This window comes from Garra rufa, chromosome 8 (assembly GCF_049309525.1).
Source record: "Garra rufa chromosome 8, GarRuf1.0, whole genome shotgun sequence".
Lineage (NCBI taxonomy): Eukaryota > Metazoa > Chordata > Actinopteri > Cypriniformes > Cyprinidae > Garra > Garra rufa.
The window spans coordinates 9,335,958-9,356,681 of NC_133368.1; the positions used below are offsets into that span (position 1 = coordinate 9,335,958).

At 41.2% G+C, this 20,724-nt stretch overlaps 1 protein-coding gene across 1 annotated transcript; it reads right to left on the minus strand.

Moving 5' to 3' along the window:
* Window positions 1-1,179: 1,179 nt before the first annotated feature.
* On the minus strand, window positions 1,180-20,407 carry irs2b (insulin receptor substrate 2b). Its single transcript, XM_073845481.1, has 2 exons — window positions 15,306-20,407; window positions 1,180-3,328 (listed from the first exon to the last, which is right to left on the minus strand). Exons 1-2 carry the CDS (start codon window positions 18,502-18,504, stop codon window positions 3,324-3,326), a joined length of 3,204 nt encoding a protein of 1,067 aa, XP_073701582.1. The 5' UTR covers window positions 18,505-20,407; the 3' UTR covers window positions 1,180-3,323.
* Window positions 20,408-20,724: the final 317 nt, after the last annotated feature.

Consider the following 20,724-nt stretch of genomic DNA (forward strand, 5'->3'; position numbering starts at 1 on the left):
CAGATGCTTATGCTGTTTATGTCCCAAATTTGTATTAATTAAATGTTAAAACATGTAAAACATTATTCCATTAAAATATTATCTAGTTGAAGATTAGAATAAAACTCATCTCAAGTAATTACATGGTAGATCTCTATAACACTTTAAAAGTGCTACAGTATTTATAGTAAACACTGTTGGTTCTCCATCATCAGCCCTGAGTATCCATTCTCCTGTCTACAGGATGATTTTAATCATCCATTACCTTTTATTATTTAATAAGATCAATTAGCGTGCTTAATTGGTCCAAACGAGCTGTTTGTAGCTGATGAGGGCTGTGATGGATGATGGGATTGTCAGCAAATTGAGGAAAGCTGTTTCTCTCAGGGACTTTCTCTCTGCTCTCATTCACGTCCCCTGGGTCTTTCCTGGTCTCGTCATACACACAGACACAGTATATCAGAAAAAGTAAGTGACTCGCCCAGTTGAGGCTTGGCTGACGGTTCCCAGAAGTCAATGCATTTACTGATTCAGACATTTGTGGGAAACTGCCAGCGTTCACGTAAGCGGACACGACATTTAATGAGACATGAATCAAAGTACAGCTCAAAGCTGGCTGGATTATGCATAAATCTGTCTAATCGGTCGGGACGCGCTGACCGAACATATCAGAGAGTCTTGACACAGAAAGCCGGCCGGGATCCCAGGAACCCCTGCATCTGCCAGAGGGAAGGATCCCAGACCTGTTTATTTTGATCCCTTTGTCGCCCGCCCCAAACCCCCCCCCCTCCTCACCTCTGTTGGCACTGACCAGGCTGTGCAATTCCGTCTTACCCCTCTAGACTTAATTACCATTTTAATTAGCAGAGGCTTGAGGATTAATAATCCTTCATCGTATGGCTTTAGGCATGAAAATTCTTAATCCCTTCAGTCAGTTATGTATTCTGGGTCAGGCTGAAGATCAGACTGCAGCCATTATGAGTGTCTTCACGAACTATTTGTTTAGTCTGCGTTTAATTAAGAGCACAGACTCCTTGAAAGTTACATCACTTAGATTGAATGTATTCTGAGTGTGTGCAAGTGACGTGTCTGGTACATTGCACAGATGATGAATGAAGACATCTGCTGTCTGGAGGAGACAGGTTGTGTTGAAGTCATGTTATTCGTAACAGACGTGAGCAAAGACACTGGCTTCTTAAATAATGTTACTTTTTTATTGCATGTGGCTATTCAGAATCAATACAGTTTCTAAAGCAATGCTAATTACACTAAGTTTAAATTATCATTTTTAAGTAGCATCACAATGCAAAGAATATGAAGTATATACAATGGAAGACACTGAGAAACAGCATTCGCTTAAGAACACTGCTGAAATTACTGTTAGGATCCAACAGCAAAAAGAACAAGAAGAAATAAACAAACACTTTTCCATTTAAAGTTGGCAGAAAAAAAAAAGTACAGCAAAAAGGTTTTAAATATATTAACAGTTTTTATACATTTGGTTCCTTTCTGTAAACTAATCTTTTAAAAAAATGTAAATATTGCATATGCCGTTTGTGAATTTGTACCTATTTTTGTAATATCAAGTATTATTCAATGAATTTGTTTCTTTTTTCATCTTTTCTATCATAGCATTATCAAATATCCTCCAAGTGGCATTTATCGTACAGTGTACATACTTTTACAAACGTACTGAAGAGAATTAGAAAAGAAAAGCGCCAGGCCAAAGTTCAGCCTTTGGCAAGTACCTTCATTAGTGCTTTAGTTGTTTGGGGGAAATTCATTCAAACACGTACCATATACATACATATATATATATATATATATATATATATATATATATATATATACATACAAAAAGACATAAGTTATCATCTTTAACTTAAAAATGTCAGTTGCAATCTCTTTATACATTATGTACAGCTCTCTAGGCAAACGTTTTCATATACTTAAGTTGTGTGTGAACGCCTCAGTATCAGTCCGTTTGTGGATGTTTAGGCCGTGGGTATAGAATACTCCAGAATACTCTACATTCAAAAGTGTCTTGTGTTACAATCTAAGGAGTTTGTAAGTGCAAGACAAAGCATTGGTTCTGACGAGTCTATCCCTGTCTGACGGTAGGGAGCAGCATTAATGGTGTCAGGCCTTCTGAGACGTCCCCGAATTTATCACTCTCTCTTGAGCCGACGGGTGCGGGTGTAAGGCAAAGGGAAGCCTGTGTGTTCAGAGCAGTGAGAGAGGGCGAGTCAGCAGAGGCTTCTGGGTCGTTAAGGTGTAAAGACAGTGTGCTAGCGTGCCTAGGCTCGGCGAGGTGCTCCTCTCTCTGACCTGAGGCGCACGACATCATTCATCTAGCGTACCGTAAGGGTTGTGTGTGTTAATCGCGTGTGGCTTCGTTCCAAAACCGGTAACTCCTGCGACGCTCTGGAAGCCTGCTTTGCATATGTGCGGGATGGCGGGCAAGCGGCCACCCGTCCGGTCCGTTACCAGCTCAGATAAATAGTATTATATTAAAATCCTTTAAATATCTGCGTAGAATGCAAAATAACATTAAAAGATCTTTGAGTGCAGCGCGAGACCTTCCTCCGCTGCCGTACAAGACATTCAGTTTCAATGGCAAACAGTTATCTTTGATACTCTCGTGAGCGTACGCAGGTCCTCCAGGAAAAAACACTGTTTGACAGTACAGTCAGTAAGGCTTTGGATTGGTGTTTTTTGTCTTTTTCTTTTACTGAAAACATTCACTTGTAAAAATAAATTAATTTCTCAATATATATCTTTTTTTGTGTGTAAGTCATAACCTGGCTCGTTCTGAGGTAGGGTTTTCAAGTGACTGCTTTTTCCAATTGTTGAGTGAATTTCTGAAATGCCACCTCTGTGCAGTGTTCGCAACCGCCGCACGCACACACGGCCACGTGGGTAAATAAATAAGCGACTCGATCGGCAGGTGTGTGCGTGCAAGGCGTGCGTGTGCGGATCGGATGTTTCTCTTCGCGTTTGGTTCACAGGTTCTGGGGGGGGGGGGGTTGAGGGACACTGGCCACTCGAAGTCCGGAACTCGTAACAAAACCAGTGAAAAAGGTCCGTAACACAGAAATCGTAGTGAGTAACAGATGGACAGGAAGTCCCGCCTCTGTGTCTGTGAGCCACCGCCATGCCTCGTGCTGGGGTCAAGTGTCCGTGTTGCCGTGACGACAGCCGTTCGAATGCATTCGGGAGGTCAAAGATCAGCGGAGCGCTGAAGTAGCAGCAGCAGCAGCAGCAGCAACAACGTGGTCCATCTGTCCACACGAGCGCCTCCTCTTCTCCTCTCGAGGAGCCTTAATGAGGAGCCCTGGCTCTGTTTAGTCTGCAAGAAATAAGAGAGAGAGCGCATTAATTCGACGTCTATAAATATCCAGACAGTACCACGGAACCAATAAAACACAATGTTCCCTGAGATCAATGCGATCGCGTTGCTGTCACATAACACGACAGCCTTTTATGGGCATTTGCTGATCTTTCTGCATTTTTCTGAAATACTATCATATTCCTCTGTGCCTTGTCTGGAAAATCTTCTCTTTTCACAGAGCGCTGTGTGTTTTTCCATGACCATCCGTATGTGATTTATACATGAGGAATGAAGCAGACTGGGGGGATAAAAGGTTACACGTTCCCCTTCTCTCCCTCTCTGTCTCTCTCCCATTCTCTCCTTTACCAAGTAAGGAATGTGCGCTCTTTCGCTATGAGCAACAGAAGTGGCAGGTGCTCGGAGACAGACGTGGGAAACACTCGCTGACATTTAGCACTATGCAGCTGACGGAAAGAGCACAGAAATACAACACATCCACTACCATGCCATACTAACATAGCCTTAAATGTTCACCAGCATCCGTCTAAAATGTTTTTTTTATTTTTGCCACATCTGCTTACACTTTTTGAGGGAACTTCAACAATCTGATTGTTCCTGCATGTGGGTTTCAACCTGGGACATTGGGACCCCAAGGGGGCTACAATGAGGTGTTTTTGGGGGCCTGCAGAAATGTATTTTTAAGGGCTACCAATGTACACTTCAGAATATTTTTAAAATGTACACAATTTGATATTACTACCGTTAGCGGTCACTGCGAAGTCCCGTACAAGACATGCAGGGAATTGAAGTTGCTGGAATGAATTCGTATTTATTTTTTGTTAAATCACGGTCATTATTTCACTAAATAAAAATTTACTACAATTTTACCAGTAAAAAAAGTAAGATTTTTAATTATTTTAAAAACTCTCTTCTGCTCATCAGGCCTGCATTTATTTGATCCAAATTACAGCAAAAAACTGTACAATTTTGAAATATGGTTTCTATTTAAAATAACGGTTTTCTATTTTAATATATTTTCAAATGTAATTTATTCCTGTGATTTCAAAGCTGAATGTTTAGCATCATTACTCCAGTCACACAATCCTTCAGAAATCATTAATTCTGATTTACTGCTCAAAAAACATTATTATTATGTTGAAAACAGCTGAGTAGATTTCTTTTTCAGATTTCTTTGATCAATAGAAACAACATTTATCCGAAATAAAAATCTTTAGTAACATTATAAATGTTTTTAATGTCACTTTTGATCATTTTAAAGCATCCTTGGTAAATTAAAATTTAATTTTCAAATTCAAGCTTTTGAATAGTACAAGCTTTTTATTTCAGATAAATCCTGATCTTTGGATCTTTCTATTCATCAAAGAATAATGAAAAATTCTCAACTGTTTTAAATATTGATAAAAATCATAATAATAAAAAATTGTTTCTTGAACAGCAAATCAGCATGTTAGAATGATTTCTGAAGGATCATGCGACGCTGAAAATATAGCTTTGATCACAGGAATAAATTACTTTTGACATATATTCAAACAGAAAGCAGTTATCTTAAATAGTAAAAATATGTCACAATATTACTGCTTTTTCTGTATTTTGGATCAAATAAATGCATGCTTGGTGAGCATAAGAGACTTAAATAAAACGTACAGGAAACTCATAGAATAACGTGTAGTAGAATCTGGAGAGAATATCAGTGGAAGGTGACAAATCGTTTTTTTCGAACGCCCCAAATCATAGCCAAATTTAATTTAAGCCAACCCAGTGCCTGTTGGAGAGAGTGTGGAGAACAAGTAGCTACACATACACACATATTTTGGGACTGTCCTATTCTGCTTCCTTACTGGACAAATATATTTGGTCTCATTAATACAATTTTTAAGGTTAATTTGCCCAGAGACCCTTTAATAGCTATCTTAGGAGTTAAAACGGATTTAATAAAAAGTGAGAAGAGTAGATATCTCCTACGTATACTCCTAGTTGCAGCAAAGAAGAACATTACAATTAAATGGCTTCAGAGAAGGCCTCCGACACTTGAGGATTGCCTACAGACAGTGAGGCAAGTCTATGGGATGGAAAAAATAACGTACAGTTTAAGACTTAGAAGGGACCGGTTTGTTGAACAATGGAAACCCTTAATAAAAGAGATGGGTGAAACATGGGGAGGAAGTTTTTAAATACATTTAAAAAAAATTCAAAAAATATTTTAAAAAATTATTTTTTTTTCTCTTTAAATAGATCGGCTGGTGAATTCTGTCAATTTTGAATATTTTGATCCCATCCAAAGCTGTTGTTCTGTGTTTATCGTTTTAGATTGTGTTGTTATATATTTTTTTTCTATTGTTCTTCTTGTCATGCTGTGAAATGCAGTTTTGCTATAAAACTTTGTAAAAATCTAATGTGAAAAAGAATTTCATGTACGAATTAAGATACTTTATTATTCTCATCTCATGTCTTGCAAGAAGATGTTTGTTAATAAAAAATAAGTACAAAAAAAAACGTACAGTTAAAAAACGTGATTGTTAGTGTATACCCATGGTTTTAAAAATCTAATATTAATGTTATAACTGGCATTTGCTGTGGCTTTAGTGTAATAACAATTTAAACACAATATTTAATATTTTTGTCTCATTATATAATAGACACAATAGCTATGTTTCCATCACCCTGTTTTTATGCACATTTTAAAGTATCGCATCAGAAACGAATGATGAAAACACCAAATTTAGAAAAAAAAAAAAATTCGCAAAAAGTTTTTATGCTCGCTTAAGGTTGTTTTTGACCTGTGTGAAAAAGATTGTTGCAAATAGGAGATTGAAACACATTTGCCAAATAAATTTCTTCATGCACGTCAAAAAAGCATGTGACTTTGCCCTGTGGGATGGCATAACCTGACTAACCAATGGACCAATCTTGTTCCACAGCATCTGAAATGTTGTTATGGTCAATTCTTAAATGCCCGAGCAAAGTCTATCATCAAAGTATGTCTGTATAATTACAAGTGATTTATATGGAAATTATTACATTCAGTGGCTTCTCCTACTTTTCTTAGTGATATTTAGTGTCAGTTTTTCAGGAAGTGATGATTTTGTTCTCTTTGACTCATTGAATGGAAACATTGCCTATTCGTTTAGTGTGATGTTCTAATTTAGCACACAAGTTAAATTCGCAACTTTGGATGGAAACCCAGCTAATGTGGTTTTAGAAAGTTGGTCCATGGCAAGATCATATTTCGTGGCCTTTGGTATCAAAATGTTTCAAATCAAATGCATTCGTGTGTTCATAAATAGCTAGATCAAGTGCAACACAACTAAACAGGTTTCTTCTGGTAAACTGTTCGTGAAACATATATAATGAGATACGAATACAATAATCCATCCTGTGTGAATGGTCTCATAAGAGAGAAAAAAAATGACACACATCACCTTTATGTTTGAGATGTAAATATTAAAGTGTCATTTCACAGTTTGCTTCTCTCTTGCTGCTGTCTGGGTTCTGTTTACAAGACTCGATCGCTATCCCGACCTCTCACTCGTTGTACTTGTTTGTAAGGTTTTATTTGCATGTAGGCCTCACACTGGGCGGAAATCTCTGCAAACACAAACCCCTCATGGGCCTGTCCGTACTCTAACGCCGCCCCCCTCCGATCTCCTCCTCCTGCTTTTCATCCGCCTAGAACAAGAGGTGTTTTCATAGAGCGAGATTTGCTCTCTCACACACTTAACAAACCCTTGATTCACGGCCATCGGCTATACGGCACGCCATAATCGCTCCCATTATCTGGACTGCCCTCACACATTCTGAACACTTCCGCATGTGAGCCCGATATCACAACATCCACTCCGACAGGGATGGAAGTAATTCCCATTAACGTCAGTATAGGGCTGCATTCTCTCACGGAGAGCTGGGTAAAGTCAGGGAGGAGGGGACAGAGAGAGGTCAAGCGTTTTCACGGTCGTAAAGAGCCTCATCTTTTCCTGCTCTTTGATACCTCCCTCTGTGTGGTATTACGAGGTATCACTCTTCCAGTTAAGTGCTGACAGATCTGTTTGCTCATTGCCAACTAGTGAAGACAGAGAAAAAGTGAGAGAGAGGGGGAGTAGGTGCTTTCCTGTTGTCTTTTCAACTTCACAGACTGTGGGAAAAACAGCAGTAAACATGTTTACGCCACTGCCTCACCCTGATGATTAAAAAACCCCACAACCGAACACCAATGATAACTAAAAGTATATCTACAACAGTAACAATGGCTGTTTGGGTCCAGTAGTTTATAAACGGTATTTGGAAAAACCCTAAAAAAACACATGTAAACTGTTGGTTCCAGCCCTGGCTTCTGATTGGTCAATGCGCTGAATACAACATCCCAAGATTACAGGATTAAATTTACACTCTGAAAAGATTCTTCTCTGCTAATAAACACATCTTTCAATACACTTGTCCTATAAAGTAGTCCAATTCATAAGCAAATGACTCTTACGAGCCAATTCTTTTTAGTGAATCAAAAACGTGACGTGTAACCATCACAGTTCGATTCATAAACAAATGACGATCTTGAACTGATTCTCTTAGTGAGTCAAAGCAGTGCAGTCTGATTCACAAACAATTGACTCTTATGAGCCAATTCTTGTTTTAGTGAATCAGAAATGTACAACAAAACTAGGGTAGTCTGATTCACAAAGAAATTACTATTGCGTTTTTTTTTTTTTTAAGTGAATCAAAAACGTAAAGTGAAACCATCATAGTCCAAATCACAAACAAATGATTCTCATGAACTGATTCTTTTTAGTGAATCAAACACGTATAGTCAAACCAATGTAGTCTAATTCACAAACAATTGATTCTTAGGAGCCAATTCTTGTTTTAGTGGATCAGAAATGTACAACAAAACTAGTGTGTCTTAATCACAAAGAAATGCCTCTTATAGGTTAATTCTTTTTAGTAAATCATAACATAAAGTGAAACTATCACAGTCTGATTCACAAACAAATGACACTCATGAACTGATTCTTTTTAGTGAATCAAAACCATATAGTGAATCCAGTGTAGTCTGATTCACAAACAATTGACTCTAATGAGCCTATTTTTAACTGAATCAAAATCTTAAAGCAATACCACTGTAGTACAATAACTGAGTTTTTAATTTTATAATAATTTCACACATTCGCACAAGAAATTAAAGGTTATGTTTGCTCGATTTGATATCTACAGAATTTACACTATTAGCTGCGTTTTTAAATAGTTTGACCTAATGGAGGCTGTAACATGTGTCCAGTTTCATGTCACTAATAACTGGATAATGACATTATATGACCTGACCTACTTTACTGTCACCACTGAGTGCTTCAGAGACACCACCTCTAAAACAAAAAAGCTATATCGACTACAAACATTAGTGTAACAGCACAGTGGAAACCTTGATGTGAACTTGAGCTTGGTCGTATCCAGACTCTCAGAGTACCATGTCGGGTGGTTTGCTTCCGTCATGTGTATAAATAGCCTCAAAACAGACAAGAGATCTCTTTCCCCCTCTCGCTGATTCTCACATTCACACTGATGCCACAGAGCCGGAGTCATGTGTGTGTGGAGGTCAGAGAGGCGGCTTGAATTTCACAGAGCTAATTAAGCAAGAGGAAGCTTGGCAATTCCATGGATGTCCCATTCCGATCCGGAAAGGCAGAAAAAACTGCGCCAATGAACGAGGGGGAAAGAAAGAGCCATGAGGTCATGGGACAAGCACTCAACAAAGACACAGGGAGATGAATGAGAAGAGGGAGGAACTGGATATATTTTTTCTCTATTTTTCTTTATTCAGCATGTCCTACAGTAATTAACAGCACTGCATAAAAAAATAAATTATATATTTTTAATATACTAATATAGCATTTCTAAATATTTTCATTTCAGTTATATTTCAATTTTATTTAAGCTTTATTTTTTTATTCCAGTTATAAGATTAGTACTTTAATGACTCATACTTTAAACGAATAAATATAAAAGCTCAAATTCAAATATCAGTAAGAGCAGATGGAGACCAAAAGTAGGAGGTCTTGTTGGACCCTCTGACCTCGAATTCCCTCCCCCACAGGGACCCATTGTGTACCTTTAAAGGTACCTTTATATGTTTTGTTGCCCAGGAACAAAATTGTACCTCTGCAGTACTTTTTTTTTTTTTTTTACCGTGTATCTATGGATGTCATATTTCAATCTTTATCAGATATGGTTTCTATGGCCCCATGTACCTCTTTTACAGAACACATTTTCATATTCAACATTACTGAATGCAAGATGTCATTTTTATGTTATTGCTTTTGTGGTTTCAATGAGTTAATGGCTACCCTGGTAAAAAAAAAAAAAAAAAAAAAAAAAAAGAATGTATCAAGAACGTTGGTACACAAATTAGCCCTGCTGAAGAAAAAAAAAACAAACATCCAAAACCAGCCTAGGCTGTTTGGCTGTTTTTAGCTGGTCAACCAGCCTGGTTTTGACATTAAGGTTCAGTTATTAGTGCAAAAACGATTGTAAAAAACTGTAAAGCAGCTGTAATCCAGACCCTGCTGGTTCAAGTCAACAGCTTGTGAACCTACTGCCCCCAAAACTAAACCCCTCTCCACACACACACACACACACACACACACACACACACACACACACACATGTTGGGTTTACATGTTTTATGGGGACATTCCATAGGCGTAATGGTTTTCATACTGTACAAACCGTATTTTCTATCGCCCTACACCTACCCTACACCTAAACCTAGCCCTCACAGGAGATTGTGCACACTTTTACTTCCTCAAAAAAACTCATTGTGCATGATTTATAAGCCTGTTTCCTAATGGGGACCTGAGAAATGTCCCCACAAGGTCAAAATCTACTGGTATTCCTATCCTTGTGGGGACATTTGGTCCCCACAACGTGATGAATACCAGGTACACACATACACACACACACACACACACACACACACACACACACACACACACACACACACACACACACACACACACACACACACACACACACACACACACACACACACATTAGTCCTGAGACTCATTTTTTATTTATTTCACACAGGTTAAATTTAGCCCCCTAAAGCCGGGCCGGGAACAGCCTGACGTTCTCATACACATAAAACACACAACTGTTCTCACTCACACACAAGGCATATTTACAGTAGTGAGAAAAGCAGCTGAGTGACTGACTGTACTGTAAACATGTGCTAGTGTTACTAATTTATTTATCTATGCCAGTCTCATATATCATAGATGGAGGTATCAGTTTTAACCTGTGGGGTAGAAATAACAATGTTTCTGTTCATCTTCACTCGGTCGGAGCTTCCAGCATCACTCCCATTAGGGATGTTCACACTGTCAGCGATTTGTAGCAACTGGAAGTCATTCATTTCATTGAGAGTTCTGACATTCATAGACATATAAAACTCAAATGTGGCTGTCTCTGTTTCAAAACATTAAAAGTATGTCTACTCTATGAGTACAATTTTAACACATCTGTCACAGATTCTCAGCTCAATACCAAATTGTCTGGATATCATTAGTTACGGGAAGAGAGGCAGAAAGATGTCTGGGCGAAAGGTTATAGTGTATACGTGGTGTGATGATCTTCATGTGTAAATGTCACCATCTAATCTCATAACACTACAGCCAACTAAGCCAACAGAGCTCAGCGGTCGTATGGAAATAAATGCCAGTCCATGAATAAGAAAGTGTGTGCATAAGGGTGTGTGAGCTCAGCAGATCTCACAGTCGTTCCCTTTTAAACAAATCCAAAAAGATAATGCCCAAGGAGGCATTTAAATTCATTTGATGACAGTAAAGCGTCATATTCTGCTCACCCTGCCACACGCACACTCAGATCACTTAGCTCAGCAGGGGAGAAAAGGAGCATTCATTCAGAATCAGGCCACATGCCATGCAATTATTCCCACACACGGCACGTGCTCTTATGCAGATTTCAGATGATATGTTCCAGCCATATCCCACTCATTGCCACATGCTAAACACACTCACACATATACAGATGTTAAATGTATAGGATGTTAACATAAGGTATTATGTTAAACGTTATATACTTTACAGGCATACTTACAAATGGTGGAGAGTGATGAATGTACTACGTATGATCCGAGAAGTCAAAGCCAGAAAGTACTTTTCTCTTTTCTATGACGTTTAACGAAATAAAACTAATATTTAATGCTTAAATTAAGTTAATGCAGGGGCAGGGCTACGGTTGACCACCCCACTCACAAGCTACTTCTTTCTCTTTTTTCTTGACAAAAACTTTGTTTATTTAGTCACAGAATGTCTTTATGCCAACATCAAATTGAAGATTTTTCATACGCAACTTTTAACTCTCCAAGTCAAACGAGCACAGGCGGAAAATGAACAGGTAACGAGGGAGCTTCGGTAGAATAAAAGTGAACTGAGGTCAGATGAGATGTTGTCAGGCTATGTAAGTGTGCTATAACTTTTGTCATTTCATATTAAAGTGGCAATTGAGCTACGAGCATGCGTGTCAGATCTGTGTCATGTTCAGCAGTGGCAGCTCTTAAAGCAGTAGCAACCAAATTAACCTAACAACCCAGCAGCTGTGATGTCTATTAATCAAAAAACAAAAGGAAAAATAGAAAATCAATAACTTCTGTAGCTTTAAGGATTCATCTATATTTAATTTAGAATTTCGTGTTTGATAACTTTAATTTCTGTATATTTCCTACTTGTTTACGTGAAGAATAAAGTGAAGATTTTAAGTTAATTGAAATTAGAATTTGTTATTTTTTTTAAAGTCTAATAAATGTTAAAATCGAAAGCTCTCAGTTATACTGTATTGTTGAATGGCTATAGTCAAACATTAGGAAAAAATTAAGGAATATCCTAGAGATATCAGTAATATTGGTATCAATATTAAAAAATATTTATGTTGTTTCTACATTAATTTGAAGATTGAATGTGAATTTAAATTGTATATTTAAAGGGTGGAATTAATTGTGATTAATTAAAAAAATTAATTTTTTTTTGCACTACTATAGATACATATCCCAAGAAAAATAGAACGGGTAGAAGATTAAGGTTTTACTTGTAAGTAAATCTAACAAAAACATGAAAAATGCACACAATAATTAAATCGTTTTAGGGGTGATTATTATTACTTGCAGTCTTTTTATATTAGAACAATATACAAATGTTATTTTCTTTGCATTCTAAGAGTATTTCTGGGGGTTTTGCAATGCAAAAAAATGTTTAAGCTATTTAAACTTTATTTCTTTAAGCTATTCTATTGATTTTGAGGTGACACATAACCCGTGTATGTGTGTGCGTCTATGCCATTTACTTGGTCACCAAATAAAGCTGCTCAACAATGTCTAATCTGTGGCAGCATGTAATCCGCCTTATCTGTGCTGCTAAAAGTAGGGAGCAGTGAGAGCATTTAACAGAACATCTTGGATGAGTTTAACACTATAAAATCTGCTACAATAGCAGGTACTTACAGAGTCAACAACAACAACAACATGACTAAAAGGTTAAGAAGGACATGAGGAGAAAGATATAGGATGGGAAGGCAGGGTCAGAATGATGTTCGGGGATAGACGAAGAAAGGAAGAAATGAAAATAATCCCTCAATATTAAACAGAAAGATTTTGATGGAAGCGAGAAAGGCAAGGTTGGACAAGGATTCAAAGGAATAGGTGTGTGTTTTGATGGGGGATGGTCGCCTGAGCCTGTTCTCTGGAAATAAAAGGAAGCAAATTGATAGACACAATCTCTTTCATTGCTGTACTTTTCAATTAAATCAAGTCTATCAAAGCAGAAAGGGGCGGGACTCGGTGCATCCGCAACAAAAGAGAGATTTCACTTTTATTTCAAGCTTGTGCCAACTGTTTTCACTGGTTATCTGACTGTATCTCCCTATATATTTATCTGAGCTGTTGTGTGGGGCAGCAGATGGTCGCTAATCATTAGTGTATTGTCAGGGCTCTGATGGGCCTGATAACCACTGTGCACTGCTTGGAATGGCAGGTGCATGACCCTGGCCCCCACCATCTGCTGGCCCGGCCCCTCACACACACTATTCTCAGGGGGGAGGCTTCTCAGATGAGTTCTTGGGATGTCCTAATGGTAAATTTTTAATAAGACGATGTTTACTCTCTCCTCAAGTGCTAGTATGAAGAAATAATCCAATCTAAGGAAATAAAAGGTGGCCAAAATCTTTAATGCCCAATGCGTTCTCAATGTCAATTTCTAGCCTTCTATATTCAAGGCCAGGTGAGAGGTGAATAATTTGATTTACAACACACTGGCTGAGTATTTTAGTGTTCAGTGACTCAGATATGAAAAACACTGAAATAAATATGCCAGAGCGTGACAAAAACCAATCAAGTGCCGTCATAAACCTGAGTCAAACATCCGGCACACTATGTAAATATGTAGTTGTGCTTGTCAAAGTATGCGCCTGTATCCCATTCACAAATGTACTATTCAAATGAGTGTGTAAAAGTGACGGAAGCAGGGGAAGGAGTGGAATGTGGCATTACAGACGCTGGAGTAGTAAACAGAGAGCAGCCTCAATGGATCCAGTACTGGCGCAAGTTCCTATCAGGAAGACTATCAGGCTATTCTACATAAATAAGAGCTCTGTTCTGTCTCTGTGGCTCATCTTTTGTTTTGGTGGAATGTTGTCAGTGGCCAATCACAGGGCGGGATGGCTAAGCGCTAGCTCAGTGTCGATGTTTGTGCAAGTTTTCTTTGTGGTGTCCTCCCACTGTTCTAGGGCTTCCGTGGCCTGCGGCTACATCTTTCTGCCCCATCCACTTGTGGAGGTAAACAGAGAACGGCAGAAACACCTGCTCCGCCGGCACAAACACCTCTCACACACACCCTAGAGATCATAATTGAGCTTCTGATGTCGTCTTTTTTGTTTTAAGAGACTTCAGCTTAAGTGTCATTCATCAGAAAATTCATTCTGTCCTTTAAGTGCAATGTTTTCACCTTGACTTTTTGTCATTGCAAGGGATCCTTCATGCAATCCCAACAAGAACACCTCCTATCTTACTACTCGTTTCAGTGCTCATAACTTCCACGTGAGTCTATATCTGTGTCTATCAGCCCACGTTTATCTCTGAGCTACACAAACAACTTTGTTTTTCAAGTCGTGCCGAAAAACAAAAGGTGGGTCGGTCCTTAAAAGAAACCTGGCAGGTTGGAAAAACAAGCCGACGTTAACCTCTCTAAACGACCTTTGCACACGTTCTGCATTCCAGCCCTGAAACCCTCTACCTGAAAACTGATAAACAACTGACTCGCTTGTTTTTATCTGAGCTACTGTTCACTCAAGTATGACACAATGACTAATTCTGATTTAGAGAATGAGTCAAGGAACGATGCAAATATTGGAAATGATTTCACTTTTGCTGGATTATTAAAATGCGGATATGAGCTCTCTCTCTCTCTCTCTCTCTCTCTCTCTCTTTTACATTTACATCCTCTGATGCTGACCGCATACCACAGAGTCATACTCACGCTATTGTCAACAAAATGAACATTTTAACAAATAAGTAGCTGCAGTATGGCAGAAAAAAAAAACCTTTAACTGAGCTGTTTTCATTCCAAACACTCTGCAAGCACGAATGAAGCAATCAGTCTCTGAGAATAAAAACTGCGCCACAGCTTTTAAAGAGGCTTTTCCATCATTTTGACACTCAAGTTGCTCAATTAGCTCTCTCACATAAGAGGGAAATCTGTCATGTGCCACGTTCATCTGGTGCACGAGTAATATGCTGTTGTTATTTTAACAAAAATAAACTGTCGTGTCATACTGTGGTACATTACCACAGCTAAATCATCAGTCCAAATAAACAATTCAAAGAATGGCATTTGAACATAATATGAAAGGAATGACTGCAAACATTAACTAATGAAGGTAGTAAGCTTGCACATCACCTTAATGAATTGACAAAGCTTACCTTTTACTGTTGTTGCCGTCTCCTTGAACCCAAGGCTGGCATACGGACTGGCGTGTATTCCATTGATGCCCTCTTTACAGCAGCTGGCAGCTTTGAACCGGACTAGAGAATCACAGCTGGCAAGTCCTCCATCCATCAAGTTTAAGGCAATGTAGTTAAGTCCATTTTGAAAGCCAGCCGAAGTCTCCCGGCACATGGGACTGTTATACTCTTCATCCGATCCGTCGCTGTTCTTCACATAAACAGACACATTCTCCACAGAGGCCGAACCGTGCCGCCTGGCGTCGTGTGCGAATGAGGGAAAAACTGGTGTTACGGTGGTGGTTGAGGAGAATGTCTCTGAACTGTGCCGCCTGCGTCCCTGGGGGTCGGCACGGATCACCTTGGCACCCCGGTCAGGGTCCACCAAGGCCAGAGTGGTGCCACGCAGCAGAAAAGCCTCAACCGCAGGCACTGCCACAGTCTCCTCCACATTCAGCCTCTGCATGCAAGAGGACAGGCTGATGGTCTGCCCACCTTCTGAAGGCTGCGAAGCTAGCTGCGGAGGGGAAGCGGGCACGCCGAACGTCATCTCTGTGTAATCGTCTTTAGCTTTGTCAACTGGGCCCACTGGTGCCACCTGTGCAGTGAGGTGGTACCTCTCACCTTCCCCCTCTTCCTCAGAGTGGGCGGGGCAGGATGTGAGCTCAGGAAGGGGCTCCAAACGATCAGATGGAGCAGCGCTTCCAGATTTGGGTGACTGCGAGCTCACATCAATGTTCATGTAATCAGAGAGGGGGGACGTCCTGTGATCGGCGGACGATCCGAGGGATGAGGCTGGGCTCTCAGAGGAAGCAGTGGAGGGCGGAGTGCAACTTTCAGCAACATGTCCAAAGTCTATGTTTATGTACTCACCAGGGCTTTTTGGCTCAGAGGGGAGGGGATGCTCATTCATACTAGGTAATGTCCGGAACGTGTCTAGGGAGAGGCGGGTGGGCCGGCTGATCCTGTGCCGGAGGATGAGGCTGTCTGTGCGGCTTTGTCTTAGAGGAGATGGGGCAGTGGGGGATGCTGTGTTTACTGACTCCTCAATTATCCTGTGATTTTGAGGATTCATGACAACATACTGATCATTGTCCACATCCTTTAGTGTCTGCTGGGGCTTATGACTGCGGGGCAAAGAGTTAAATGAGTGAAGATGTCGGAGACAGGGAGACTGCTCGGTACCCACAGGGCTCAGGTAGTAGTCTGGTGGCGTGACCGAATCTACAGGCGACATGTTGAGGTAATCACCATTCGTCAGTTTCCCATCTGAGCTGTCTATTGAGAATTTAGAGCCACACAGCATCCTCATGTAGCCACTGTCATCCAAAGAACAGCTGCTGGGGGAATTGGTTCTGTAACCATTAGCTATAGTGAGGGGGTGCGTCCTGGGGTTGATTATCTGCTTCGGAGCAGAAACGCACATTGGGCTCATAGGCATGTAGTTGTCAGCCTTCCCCCCTTGCGGAGCCACACCTGGCGTCATTGGCATGTAGCCATCATCGCCCAGATTACTGCTGGAACTTTTCAGTAGCAGTCCGATTTTAATGTCCCCATAATCCTCTGGGTATGTGACTTTTGGGGATGCGGTGTGAGAGCTGCGCCCCGAATGGGCTCCAGTTGTGTAAGTGGCTCTCATGAGCGTGTACTCGTCCAGTGAAGCTGAGGACACTTGTGATGGCACCCTCTTCTGGTAAGGCATGGTGAGGGAGTGTGTCCTCTTCCTGTAGGCATTCTCCAGATCTCTGCTTTCCTCAGCTGCTGACCGGATGCTTCGCCGTCCACAGCCGTTCGGCCTCTCCATGATCATATATCCGTGCAGGTCGCTGCCCTCCTGTGAGGGGGGTGTGTCAGCGAGCGACTCAGGTGTGTTGCTTCGGTTTGCTGCTAAAAGGTGCCGTATATCACCCGGGCTGGAGCCACACTCATCGCAAGAGATGAAGCCAGCATCGCTGGGAGAGCCCGAGATGGAAGCAGTGCAGCTGGAAGGGCGAGGGCCGCTTTCTATGTTACTGCCACAGGACATGCTGACAGGGCTGCCAGCTGTGTGAGGGGAGTGAGACACAGGCATGCACATGGATTTACTATGCTGCAGGGATGACGCCTCAAATGTTCTGCATGGGCGAGCTGTCACCGTGTTGGAGCGGCTCAAATGCGTCCTGTTCACGCCTGGGCTGATGGGGCTGCCTGCCGTGCCGTCACCCTCGCTCGCCGTGCGAAACCTACAGGACGTCAGTTTCGTCACGGGAGACGTCGCTGCCATGCTGTCGGTGCGTGAGCGCCGCTGCAGCCCGGTCTGACTCGGCGGGAGGTTGTTAAAGTGCCGCCTGGTGGGCACAGAGATGGGGTTGGTACCTGAGGACTGGCTTTTGCTGCGCGGCCGGAACTCTGACATCTCTTTCATGGCTTTCATCGCCTCCAAAATAGTCTCGTGAATGTTTTGCGCCACCACCGAGTCGTCCGCCTGCATCCACAACTCGCCGGGTCCGATGGACGCGGACCGGCCCACCTCAATGAAGAAGAAGCTGTCCGAGTGTCCGCATCGGCGGATGTTCATCAGCTGTAAAATCACCGACGCCACCTCCGTGTTGAGTTTGACGAAGCTGATGGTCCGGCTGGATAAACACAGCCTGTAAACGCCCGTCAAGTTTCTGCTCTGTCCGAGTCCTTTAGATTTCAAATTGACCTGCCAAACCTCCGTGTAAGTGGCGGCGACGGGCGTTATCACGCCGTAGTTCGCCTCATCAAAGCCGACGAGGGAAGACGCAGAGTTAGACGCGGAGCCGTCGCTCACTTTCCCCTCGTTCATTAAATCCGTTAAAACCATGTACCAGTCCTCCTGTTCCTGCTCGTTTTCGGCAGCCACGGCAAAATACTCGTCCTTGGTGTAAAGGGCGATCAGGTGTTTGTGTTTGGCATCGGCTCTCTTGTTGATGTTCAGGCAAGAGTCCAAAGGTATAACCCGTTTAGCAGCCGACTTGTTTTTCCATTTCTTCTCGCTCTCGTAATACTCCAGCCGGGCGCGACAGCCCTCGCTCGGCTCCCTCAGCACGAAAAAGCGCTTGTGTCCGTGCTTCTGTTTCCTCAGATAGCCGCATTTCTTAACGTGGTTGCTGTTCTTCACGGTCATATTTGAAATCAGCTGTCCTCCCGTCGGCGGCGGACTCGCCATTCTCATATGCTGTGAAGAAAAACTCTCACTTTTCCTCTTAACTTGTGCTGTCAGTCAGTTATAATCCTGTCAGACTCTCCTATGTACCCGGCTCGGAGTGCGCGTTCGCTGCGAGGAGCGGTTTAACAGTAAATAACACATATCGCTAAGTGACTGGAGTGAAGAGGAAAAACAACATGTGACGTCCTACACATCCAAGCTTTGGTTACAAAAAAATAGAAAGAAAAAAATACGCACACACAGACTAGGCGGTGCAACCTTCGGGGGAAGGCGTACCTGTGAATCCGCCTCTTTTAACAGCTCATTGGGCTCATTGGTGGAATTGTGTGATTGTCAGCAGAGCGAACCAATCACTTTCTACTCCTATTCGCCTCTCCGCCCCCACTGGAACCACCCAAGGTACTGGAGAATTGTCAGAGGATCCCAACCCTCCGTGCGTGCTGCTCGGATAGCCGCTCAGTTTTACGTTTTATATTTTACTCAAATACGGAATAAAATGACTGTAAATCTATGCTTTCAATATTCTTTGGTCGTTTTAGCGAACAGCTGGGGTGGTTAAAACAACCAGTAAGTACTGACTAGAGGGGCAACTTTTTCTGCATTTTGTAATTTGTTCGTTAAATACATAATTTTGTGTTCATTACGCTTATGCTTTTGTAAAGTCAAACCTTCAATAAGCTATCGAATGCGTTTTAGCTTATATATCTATCACAGATATAGCAGTGTCCCATTATTAAGTTCATTTGCTATAATATTAGGCTATATCATCGGAAATATTCTTATGTGTTTTTCGGATGAGGAGTATGCCTAGAACATAAATAGAAATGTCCTGTTTATTTTTTTAAACATTTGTAATTCATTTGCAAGTCATATAAACTCCTCCCTTATATTTTAGTTGTAATATTGTACATTTTATATTTAAAAGATCAACCCAGATCACGTATAAGCATCATCTCTGTTCTGACGCATCATAAAATTCATATGCAATGCGCGGACCTAATATGTATTCCTATATGATAGGCTACTTCATTCTGTACGCAGTTTGACCTCGTTACATTGACGCACTCGGTTCAAGGCGAATCATTTAGCTGCGAGACTATAAAAAAAAGAAAGTTTGCGGAGCATCCTCGTTATGTAACGCAACCGGTGCTCTATATTTACAGAGTCTGAATGCGTCTTGTGTTACGCGACTGCCTCTAGCGTTCCAGAATATATTATGTGTGTGCGTTTGCCTAGTGTTTGCCTTCCACTAGAAGATTCTTTCCGGTCATTGCCTTTTCCTCACACTCCCCCTTCACAGTGTAATGTACAACACCCCATCTACGCAGCAAGCGAGCGACGCGACGAAACAATACGCTTCCGATATAATGAATGAACTGACAAACACTTAATGCGCACGACAAAGTTAGATTATAGTGCGAGCGTTTGACGCGTCGGCGTCGCTCTCTAGTAGGAGGATGGATGTCGGAGTGTAGCCTATCTTATTCCACGGTGTATTTATATAACATAAATGAAGCATTTAAACCCAGAATAGAATAGTGTCAAGCGAATATGTGTCAGTATGTTCATGTGGAAACAGCAGAGCATCAGTTCTGCTCTAGTTTTTGGTGGGTATATCAGTGATGACGCTGCGATGCAGGTCTGCAGAGGATTGAGTACGTCAGTGACTGGCTGTGTACGTAAAAAGAGAGATGCTTATAGGCTACTCTCTCAGATGAACTGAACTGTACTGTGGTGTACTGTGTTACCCAATAACAGCACACACCTCCCGGGAAAAGATGTCTCATCTGACCGAGGAAAAAAACAGCAAATGACATTCTATATTTCATTTTCGTTTTTTTTTTTTGTTTTTTTTTTCAAGCCTTTCTCCATCACGTCTGCGCTTTCTCGTCTTGACTTTCACACTGAAATGAGGATATGGAATAGCTATAAACAGAGTGTATACAATGTAATAGATCTGTATTAATTTTCAATGTTTTCTATAAGTCTAATATGTATAGGCTATAAAACTAGCTTGTACTGTTTTCTACAGATCATTAAAGTAAACCTTAATATGGGCAGTGTGTTTGTCTCATCTAATTAACGCTTGATTGTCATCTTATAAATGGTCTCACGTGTATGGCCTTGAAAAAAACTCCCACAGGATTTTAAGACCTTTCCGTCCTCACATGCTCAGAGCAAACAGAGTTTTTGCTGTCTCAGCTCCTCTACATCGCCTCCTTATTC